Source organism: Pongo abelii, chromosome 13 (genome assembly GCF_028885655.2).
Source record: "Pongo abelii isolate AG06213 chromosome 13, NHGRI_mPonAbe1-v2.0_pri, whole genome shotgun sequence".
Taxonomy (NCBI): Eukaryota; Metazoa; Chordata; class Mammalia; order Primates; family Hominidae; genus Pongo; species Pongo abelii.
In genome coordinates this window covers 128,468,905-128,479,361 of record NC_071998.2, presented here as the reverse complement: position 1 = coordinate 128,479,361, position 10,457 = coordinate 128,468,905, and the positions used below count along the sequence as shown (strand labels likewise).

The window sequence follows — 10,457 nt, the reverse complement described above, 5'->3', positions numbered from 1 at the left end:
TGCATACTCTGCATTGCAATTATGTGTTATTCTTGATTAAACTCATTTATTCTGGAGAGCTTGAGTTTCTCTTTAGGTTGACACCACTCACTCTTGTCAGTCCCTGGAGTACCCCAAGCATCCTCACGTGGTTAGCAGGGAAGCCTTGGCATCTCAAGGATGCAGGTGCAGGAGAGTGAGTCTCCAGGCTGTCAGAGCTGAGCATGCAGAAGCCTGCCCTGGAGAGCGCCCCGAGGTTCCTGACCCCAGGTCATCTCAGGCCCTCCTGAGACCCTGGTGAAGAGTGGGATGGAAGGGCGGGGGGATTCCTGGGCACCCCAAGTAGTCTTGGCCTTTATGTGTGAACTCTTCTCCCCAAGGGGGCCCCCAGTGAGCTCCAGCCCTGGGACACAGCTGTGAACACCTGATCCTTGGTTCCCAACACCCGTGTACTGGCCAAAAACTGCACTTGCCAGGGTAGCAGTCAATCACAGCACCTTGTGTTTATTGGAAATGTCCCACCTACAGAACATTAAGATGCCAGCAACCGGCCCGGTGCGGTGGCTCACACCTATAATCCCAGCACTTTGGGAGGCCAAGGTGGGTAGATCACGAGGTCAGGAAATGAGACCATCCTGGCTAACATGGTCAAACCCCATCTCTACTAAAAATACAAAGAATTAGCCAGGCATGGTGGTGGGTGCCTGTAGTCCCAGCTACTAGGGAGGCTGAGGCTGGAGGCGGAGGTTGCAGTGAGCCAAGGTCACGCCACTTCACTCCAGCCTGGGCAACAAGAGTGAAACTCCGTCTAAAAAAAAAAAAAAGACTTCACCCAACTAACTGTGCTTGTGTAGAAAGAGGTTGCATCCCTGTTCCAGTCATGGCCATGAGGAGCAGCTATGAGAAGGGCCCTAAGGCACAGGCATGGTTTGCAATAAGAAGCACAGAGCCAGGGAGAGAAGCAGACGTCATCCTCTGGGCTTCGGTTTCAAAAATCACAAGGTGTGGGCCTGAGCCTGCTGCCTGCCCAGGTCTGGTCACGTCCACTCAGCCACTGTCCTCCCAGTGCCTCTAAGTCTGCAAGGCCGCATCCGAACCTGCCCTTCCAGACAACACCCCTCCCCTGGGAAACCAATGGGGATGAGTAGTGGCCCTCCACTGGGGGCCGTGGGTTTCGAGGTGGGGGCGGAGGATGAGTTAGCAGCAGTTGCATATCATAGCTCTCTTCATGTCAGCAGGGAGAGGGAGGTGCCACTGCCTCCCCCAAGATGAGAAAGCAGGCGAGAATCACCGGGGGAAGAACCCCGGGGCAGCTGGCTTGTTCCAGCCATGCCCGAGTGCACCAAATATGGAGGCTGCATCCTTACTTGGAGAGCCGGGCAGCCTGAGCACCAAGATCCGTCAGAAGCAGCAGGCAGCTGGGGTAAGGGGTGGTGCCTCTGACTCATGAAATCCCGGATTAGTCAGCAACCATCACAGAGGCCGCCAGCATTGATCCCACTGGTTCTTGGGGAAGCACAGAAAACTCAGCAGCCTAAACCGACCATGGAAGAGGCGGACAGGCAGAGGCCTTGGGGATAGATGGGGAGAAGGCGGGAGTACTGGCCGCAGGCTCAGGGGTCCAGGCCAAGCTTCTCAGAGCCACCTGCATCATGGGCATCAGGCCTTGTCTGTGGCCTTGCTGGGCATCCAGGATGTGTGGGCTGGGATGCCCCAGCCTTGTCCCCATTACTGGTTCGTCTGCTAAGGAGGAGGCGGCAGCCCTCGAGTGGGTGGAATTGTCCCCCTCATTCTGGTTCTGCAACTGTAGGCTGCAGAAGCACATCCTGTGTAGCTTATGCAGCTTCTAGTGCTTGGTGGGGTGCGGTGGATCCACAGGGTGGGCTCCCAAAGGGACGTGCCCTCCTGTTCCCCAGATGACACCACACCTCCCTTGGGTCCCAACCTAAAGCCTCCTCTCAGCCCCATTCTCCCAGGTCCTAAGTCCCTCTGCCTCTTGACTAGACCCGACAGCCAGGAATGGAGCCACAGAGCCCTCAGCAGGCTGTAGCCACCTGTGTCCAGAGGCGACAGGAGAGGCACTGCCCTCGTGGAGTCTACCAGCATGTTTCATTCTGTGTTCTGCAGGCTGGAAGCACGTGGCAGGCTGCTTTCCCACCCAGAGCTCAGGCTGGGGCCGTAGCCCCCAGTTCCAGGACGACAGGGCTGGCAGGTCTGGGGGGAGTCGGGACTTCCAGGATGCCGGGGCTGGCAGGTCTCAGGGGAGTCTGGGGGCAGTCTGGGGGGGTCAGGACTCCTGCGGCTGCAGCTCCCTGGCCTGGTCTTCATCCAGGATGAGCGGGGACTGGAACTCCCGGCCTTGCAGGTACACCTCTAAACCCTGGAGACGAGCAGGGGACAATGGCCAAGCACCCACCTTTTGGCCAGCCACAGCCCCTCTGGCCACACCAAGAGCCACAGTCCCCAGGCGCGATCCCAGGTCTGCCTGGAGTCAGGGAGGGGTGGGGACAGAAAGGCTTCCAGGGCCAGGAGCAGACACACACTGCAAGGCCACCCAAGACCACACTCAAGACCCTAGGCCAGCAGGGGACCCTCTTGTCATGCACAGGTCTGACCTGACCAGAGAAAGGGGCAACGGCAGCCAAAGTCAGGGAGATAGCAGAGGCCGGTGTCCTCCCTCCTCGAGGCCCCCACCAAGGCCTGACTGGCCCCACACTGGGCTCAGACCTGGGCTGTCTCATCCCCATGCCCTCCCAGGACCTGCAAAGGCCTCTGGATGCCTCACCCCACCCCATCCCATATCTTGGAAAGTCTTCTGCAAATTTAAACCACCAACCCCATTGGTTAACTGAGGTAGAGCTGTGCCGTCTCCACCCAAGCAGCCACCTCTCCCCAGATGGTATTCCAAACCTGACTCCAGAAAAGCCCCAGATAGGGATGGGCAGCTCTCACCTCTCCAGAGTAAGACACCAAGGGCGATATCTCACAGATGGCCGGAGGGTCTCCATTTGGGGGCAAGCTAGGGAAAGTCCACTTGTCAATATCTCCTTGCAGCACCTGCCCGGAGCCCTCCCCCAGCACCCCCACTCCTGATAGGAGACTGAGCTCTACACACCTGGCTCCCCACAGCCCCTGTCTCAGCAAGCTCATCTTCCTCTGGACACCCCAAACCCTGAGCACACATTCCACTGCCAAGTGACAGGACCTGATTTGGGGTAGAAAGCACCCCCACAGGCCTCCCACGCAGAGCCTAGGCAGCTAGATTTAGGGGTGGCCCTAGAAAATCAGGGAGATGGAAGCCAAATGTCCTTTTCTTTCCCAGCCCTGAAATCAAACTGTCCTGCTACTTTCTGAATTCATGCCCGGGGCTCAGTTTCAAAGCCTGTGAATAAATGGGAACAACGTTGGTTGGGTGATGGATCCCCTAGAAGCCCTGACCTGACCAAAGTTGCACACGCACCCCACAAATGTTTACAAATAAGAAAAATTAAAAAATAGCTGGGTGCGGTGGCTCACACCTGTAATCCCAGCACTTTGGGAGGCTGAGGCGGGCGGATCACAGGTCAGGAGTTTGAGACCATCCTGGCTAACATGATGAAACCCCGTCTCTACCAAAAAAAAACAAAAAAACAAAAAAATGAGCCGGGCGTGTTGGCGGGTGCCTGTAGTCCCAGCTACTCGGGAGGCTGAGGCAGGAGAATGGTGGGAACCCGGGGGGTGGAGCTTGCAGTGAGCCGAGATCCCGCCACTGCACTACAGCCTGGGCAACAGAGCGAGACTCCATCTCAAAAAAGTAAATAAAAATAAAAACAATAAATAAAAGGAAAATCTAAGTATGCTTTTGTAAACAAACCAAAAGCTTGTGGATAAGTTGGGGAGGGAGTTGGGGAGCCCCTGCCTCCCTCAGTGTACTGAGCACAACTTGAAGGGTCGGGCCAGGAGGCTGTGCCGACGGTCACCATGTGACCTGGAGCTGGCTGGGCACAAGGCCACCTGCATCTGCGGTGGTGCCGGGGAGGAAGACCCCTCCCCAGCATGGCTGTCACAGAGCCAACAGGGCTCTGGAGCTGAAGATTGGGTCCTGACAGCCCTCCCCTTCTGGCTATAGCTACCCCAGGGCCACACTCACCCGGGTAGCTCTGGGAGCCAGGCCCCATGGGCATCCAGGAAGTGGGCCCCGGCCCGCAGAGCCCACCGGTAGTGCTGGGTGAGCAGGGCCCGGCGAGAGGTGCGGGGACTATCCCTGTCAGCCGGCTCTGCATTCTTCAGTGGGGAAAATTCCTCCTCCCGTAGCACTTCAAAGGCAACAAAGTTCCTGGTGGGGAAAGGGCTAGTCACCCATGTCCCGGCACAGAGGCCCTGATCCGGGCAGGTGAGAGCTAGGCCAGGTTTCCAGTGACAGAGTGAAGGTCTGGTCCCGTGGGCAGCAAGTCTAGGGAGGAGCCCCCACAGGTACTGAGTGTCTTTGCTCCTGAGATGCCGGGGATGGCCCAATTCCAGCAGCCATTTTCAGCAGCCAAAAGCCCCAACCCTGGGACCCCTGTAGTGAGGGCCAAAGGCCCTGCGAGCCGCCCTGGCATCCTGGCCAGGAGACCTCTCCTAACCATGGGTGGGGGCAGTGGAAGGTCCAGGAGGTGGCACTACTGTCCTCCCAAGTCCACAGCCCCAAGGACTCCCTATGCCCCCACCTCGGGGGCTGCTTACCCTCAGGGCCAAGAGCACTCTCTGGTCTTCTCCCTGAGACCTGCCCGCAGGGCCCTTGGCTCTCCCAAGCCTCTACTTCCCTGCCAGCTGGACCTCAGTTCCCACCACCAAAACTGAGGGAAGGAAGAAGGGGAAAATAAATGAGTTCCACTACTAACTTAGCAAACCGGAACACATCAAACACAAACTTCTCCATCTTTATCCCGTTCGGTTTTAGCGGCTTTACCAGATTCCCCTCCTCATCCACATACGGGACCTTCTTCACAGCCACGTGTGGCTTCAGCAAAGGCTCAAACTCCCTGGGGCACGGGAGAGCAGAGGGGAGGAAAGAAACACATCAAATATGCCACCGCTGGGGGCTCTGTCCCCACTTCTGAGCACACCCAGCTGGGTGGGACAGGATGGCAGAAGGACACTACAGGGCACAGAAGCGGCAGAGTAGGGCCAGATCTCCAGGGAGAAGCAGGCACAGACCTCCTCCCTGCATCCCCGTGCCAAGTGCCAGGCACCATCAGCCACATCCCTGCCCAGGGAAACAGAAACTGGCAAGCCCCAGAGCAGAGGTAGCACCATGGGCACCAGGGCAGGTCCCCAGAAAGAGGAGATGGCAGACTTGATCACAGAGCCTTACAGCAGCTGCCTGCTGAGCACGGCTTGTGCCTGATCTCCAGCACCTCTGCCTTTGCAAGTGCAGGATCCATTCTCCACCCCAACCCATCAGCCGCTCCTGACCACAGCCACTCCTGACCACAGCCGCTGTGGCCCAGGGCACTCAGCTCACTGGGACCCCGCGGGACCCTGGTCAACGCAGGCGGCTCTGGCCAGCACTCCGCAGCCACCTGCTGCCGCACACCTAGTGACCGCCTTAAGGAAGCCTCGGGTGAAGAAGTGGTTGCAGATGTTGCCTGCATTGTACAGCAGGCTGCCGTCGGAGGCACGTAGCTGTGCGGTCTCAGGACTGATCTCGCTGTACTCCACCACCTGGGGGACGCCGTCCACCTGGCACACCACGCCCACGGGCTCCTCGGGGTATGCCTTTTCCACCACCTGCAGCCAAGACCAGGGATGGGCTCCGAGGGCTGGGCGGAGGGGCGGGGCTCCACGAGGGCTGGGCTGGGCCGGGCTGGGTGGAGGGGCGGGGCTCCGCGAGGGCTGGGCCGGGCTGGGAGGAGGGGCGGGGCTCCGCTAGGGCTGGGCTGGGCCGGGCTGGGCGGAGGGGCGGGGCTCCATGAGGGCTGGGCTGGGCCGGGCTGGGCGGAGGGGCGGGGCTCCACGAGGGCTGGGCTGGGCTGGGCTGGGCGGAGGGGCGGGGCTCCGCGAGGGCTGGGCCGGGCTGGGCGGAGGGGCGGGGCTCCGCGAGGGCTGGGATGGGCTGGGCTGGGCTGGGCTGGGGGGGGCTGGGCGGGGGGCGGGGCTCCGCGAGGGGCGGGGCCAGCCTCGGGTGCTGGGCGCCGCGCAGTTGGGCGCTAACCTTGGCGCCACAGTCTGCGCCCTGCAACACACAGAAGCCGATGAAGACAGGGTCTGCCAGCCGCACCAGGATGTTGTCCACACAGTACACGTGCACAAACTCCACTCCCCGGCGCTCCATGTCCTCCAGGATCTTGTGGTCCTCCAGCGCGCAGTAGAGGCCCCCGTTGCCGTCTGCAGACGGAGAAGGGAATGGGCGTCGCGAGGGCTCCCGCCAGGGATCGTTCTGGGAGTCTAGGACGTGCTGGAGGCGGGGGAAGCCCTGGCCTTGTGCCTAAGGGAGCTCTGGTCACTAACCAGATAGCCCAGTTGTTGTACCATGTGACAAATGACGATCAAGGCCCAGAAAAAGAGACGCCTAACCCGGGACCACACAGACTCGGGGCAGCCGCGAACCCGGGCGCGTGGACCCCCAGCTACGCTTCCAGTTCTAGTCTGGGCGGTCCCTCCCCGTCTCAGGAACGGGCCACACCTGGGGCCATGGCAACTTTGTCTTTCCGCTCCAGGATAACCTTGCCATCAAAGGTCACAGCAGGCAGCAGGCGCTGCTCAAACATGACCACGTTGGCGGGGTCCAGGTGGAAGAAGTTGTGCTCCCTGAAGAACTCGGCCGTGGGCCCCAGAGTGAACTCGCTGGTCATGACGTACCTGCAAGGGAGGCACGGTGAGCCGGCCGCGAGTGCGCCTGGCCCTGCAGGCAGACGGGGCTCGGACCAGAGCCGGCATCGGGATTCGGGGTCCAGTGTCCAGTTGGGGCTGGGGCCAGGCCCCATTTGGGGCCGGTTCTGGGCTATGTCCCGGTCTGTGCCGGGGTTGGGGCTCGCGTCTGGAGCGGGGTTGTGGGGGAGGGTGGGGAAGGGGACCTCCGGGCCGAGGTAGGGCAGGCAGGACACACCAGGGGACGGTGCAGCGGGTCCCGTGGCGCTCACTGGCCAGCTGCTCCACCCGCCGAATCCGCTCCGCCTGCAGCTGGTACAGGGTCTTCCGGCTGGGCAGCCCCACACGGTACATACCCTTGGGGTAGGTCACGCCCAGGCGAGTGCCCTGCCCCCCCGCCAGCAGCAGGACGGCCACCTTGTTCAGGGAAATCTGACGGAAACCTGGGGGTACGGGCACCGTGAAGGGACGCCCGGGACCCGCCCACCCTTCCGCTTTAGGGGAAGCCAACCTTGGGGCTGGGGCGCCAGGACTCGGGGGCGGAACGCGTGAGGCGAGACACGTCTCAAAGTAGCGAGGAGAACTACAGTTTCCCGAGCGCGGCCTCGGTTCCCACCCGCTCCGTGGGCACGACCCCCTGCCGGCCCCCAGGGCCTCCCGCCCCGCTTACCTTCCTCCTCCCAGCGCCGCCGCGTCTCGGGGTCGCTGCGGCTGGCCCTGCCCACGCGCTGGGGGGGCAGGGGCCGCAGGCGCACGGCCAAGTCGGGCGGCGGGCCGTGGGGGCGCGCGCAGGCCTCCGCCGCCCGCCGGCAGTGCTCGCGCAGCGCCTCGGGCTCCAGCAGCGCCAGCTCCTCCAGCAGCGCGGCTCGCGGCTCCGGCGCCAGCTCGGCCCAGAAGCGCAGGAGGTGCTCCTGGCCAGCGCGCTGCAGCCGGGCGCGCACGTCCTGCTCCGAGGCCATGTCGCCGCCGCTGTCTGTCAAGTCGGCACTCGTGACCCGCGCCACTGACCAGCGTCACGAGACCGGGCGGGCGGTGTAGACCCCGCCCCGCCCCGCCCCGCCCCGCCCCGCACCCTGCCCTGGAGCCCGCCCACCCCCGCTGCGCACTCCCCGACTCCGTCCGGGTTCTCTCTGACCCCGCCCTGTCCACGTCCCCCCAGCCCCCCCGCGTCCGGTCCGAGACTCGAGACAGGGCCCAGCCGCCCCATCTCTCCAGTCTGTCCCCCGTCCCTCTCCGTCCCCTGGACCCGCTCCGGCGTCTGGCCCTGGCCTGGTCCCTCGAGCTCCCGTCCCGGTTCCTGCCCTGCTCCAGGCCCCGGGCCCATGCCCGCCCTGTCCACTCCGCGCCCCGCCCCGAGAGATCCCAGGACCCTCTGGGTCGCGCCAGCTGGCGAGGGCAGAGGAACCGACCATTGAGCTAAGGGAGGAAGAGGCCCAGGGAACGCCCCGCAGGGGAAAGCTAGGTTCTGTCCCAGCACGGGCTTTGAACCTGAGAGTGGCATGGCCACCTTTGCGCTAACCAAGACTCGGACGGAGACCTCCTGGTGCAGAGACAACCGGCCAGGGTGCATTGAAGAGGCCTGGGCTACGGCTGAGCTGTTGGGAGGATGGAGCCAGACCAGGTTCCGGGATGCCAGCACGGCGTCCGCAGGAAGCCACCCCGCGGCTTGGGGCTCCCTCCCGCACAACCTTCCCACTTCCCATTGCCCGGTAACCAGAGCGCTCTGCAGCCCCTCGCCCACATTGTTATTTTACTATCAGGTTTTAAAATATCTTGCTTGTGGTGGGCGCGGTGGCTCAAGCCTGTAATCCCAGCACTTTGGGAGTCCTAAGTGGGGTCAGGAGTTCGAGACCAGCCTGGCCAACATGGTGAAACCCCGTCTCTACTAAAAATACAAAAATTAGCCGGGTGTGGTGGCGGGCGCCTGTAGTCCCAGCTACTCGGGAGGCTGAGGCAGGATAATCCCTTGAACTCAGGAGGCGGAGGTTTCAGTGAGCCGAGATCCTGCTGCTGCACTCCAGCCTGGGAGACAGAGTGAGACTTCATCTCAATAAAAATAAAAATAAAATAGTTTGCTTGTGAAAAATATGAAAAGGTAGCTTCTGCCAGTTGGGCACAAAACTTTCTCCTAGAAACTATATAGTAAGTCTAAAAGTAATATATGTGACTGCTCAAAAGAATTCAAATGGTGGCCAGGTGCAGTGGCTCATGCCTGTAATCCTAACACCTTGGGAGACCAAGGCAGGATGATCGCTTGAGCCCAGGAGTTCGAGACCAGCTTGGGCAACATGGTGAAACCCCATCTCCACTAAAAATACAAAAATTAGCCAGATGTGGTGGCGTGCACCTGCAGTCCCAGCTATTTGGGAGGATGAGGCATGAGAATCACTTGAACCCAGGAGGCAGAAGTTACAGTGAGCTGAGATCGCACCACTGCACTCCAGCCTGGGTGACAGAGCGAAACTCTGTCTCAAAAAAAAAAAAAAAAAAAAAAAAGCCGGGCGCGGTGGCTCACTTCTGTAATCCCAGCACTTTGGGGAGGCCGAGGCAGGCGGATCACCTGAGGTCAGGAGTTTGAGACCAGCCTGACTAACATGGAGAAACCCTGTCTCTACTAAAAATAGATACAAATATAAAATATAAATATAAATATAAATATAAATATAAATATATAAGCATGGTGTTGCATGCTTATAATCTCAGCTACTCCAGAGGCTGAGGCAGGAGAATCGCTTGAACCTGGGAGGCGGAGGTTGCCATGAGCCAAGATCGCGCCATTGCACTCCAGCCTGGGCAACAAGGGCGAAACTCTGTCTCAAAAAACAAACAAACAAACCAAAAAAAAAAAACAAATCGTGCTGTTACAGGAAAGAGGTTCCAGACCCTAAGAGAGGGTTCTTGGATCTTGCGCAAGAAAGAATTCAGGGCAAGCCCATAGAGTAAAGCGAAAGAAAGTTCTTAAGAAAGTAAAGGAATAAAGAATGGCTACTCTACAGACAGAGCAGCCCTGAGGGCTGCTGGTTGCCCATTTTTATGTTTTTTTGGATGATATACTAAACAAGGAGTGGATAATTCATCCCTCCCCTTTGTAGACCATATAGGGGAACTTCCTGACGTTGCCATGGCATCTGTAAACTATCATGGTGCTGGTGGGAGTGTAGCAGTGAGGACAACCAGAGGTCACTGTCATTGCCATCTTGGTTTTGGTGGGTTTTGGCCGGCTTCTTTATCGGAAACTGTTTTATCAGTAAGGTCTTTGTGACCTGTATCTTGTGCCGACCTCCTATGTCATCCTGACTTAGAATCCCTTAACCATCCGGAAATGCAGCTCAGTAGGTCTCAGCCTTATTTTACCCAGCTCCCATTCAAGATGGAGTTGCTCTGGTTCACACACCTCTGACAGTGATCTAAGACCCAAAATGAAAACTAACATCTCCCTCATGCCTCCCCATGGACCCCTCAGGCAGTTGTGTCTCCTTGCAGTTAGGTTCTGCCCCCACCTCCACACACATGCCCTCACTGAGTTTGGGAGGGGGCGTCACCACTGGGGCAAGGCCCAGATGCACTCTCCTGGGGCTACATGGAGTTGCTTTTTGGGCCTGCCTCGGGGTCTCTGCACTTCCTGTTCCTCCCTCCTGGACCGCTTG

At 59.8% G+C, this 10,457-nt stretch overlaps 1 protein-coding gene across 2 annotated transcripts; it reads right to left on the bottom strand.

Annotated features, from left to right (window-relative positions):
- Nucleotides 1-457: 457 nt before the first annotated feature.
- UAP1L1 (UDP-N-acetylglucosamine pyrophosphorylase 1 like 1) lies at nucleotides 458-7,825 on the bottom strand. Of its 2 annotated transcripts, XM_002820425.5 has the most exons (9): nucleotides 7,481-7,825; nucleotides 7,049-7,253; nucleotides 6,626-6,801; nucleotides 6,155-6,327; nucleotides 5,537-5,730; nucleotides 4,842-4,982; nucleotides 4,109-4,294; nucleotides 2,932-2,998; nucleotides 458-2,359 (listed from the first exon to the last, which is right to left on the bottom strand). In XM_002820425.5, exons 1-9 carry the CDS (start codon nucleotides 7,767-7,769, stop codon nucleotides 2,267-2,269), a joined length of 1,524 nt encoding a protein of 507 aa, XP_002820471.4. In that variant the 5' UTR covers nucleotides 7,770-7,825; the 3' UTR covers nucleotides 458-2,266. The 2 variants fall into 2 exon arrangements, with proteins under 2 accessions (XP_002820471.4, XP_054377231.2); XM_054521256.2 differs by having other exon boundaries at nucleotides 458-2,998; nucleotides 7,481-7,810.
- Between the last annotated feature and the right edge of the window lie 2,632 nt (nucleotides 7,826-10,457).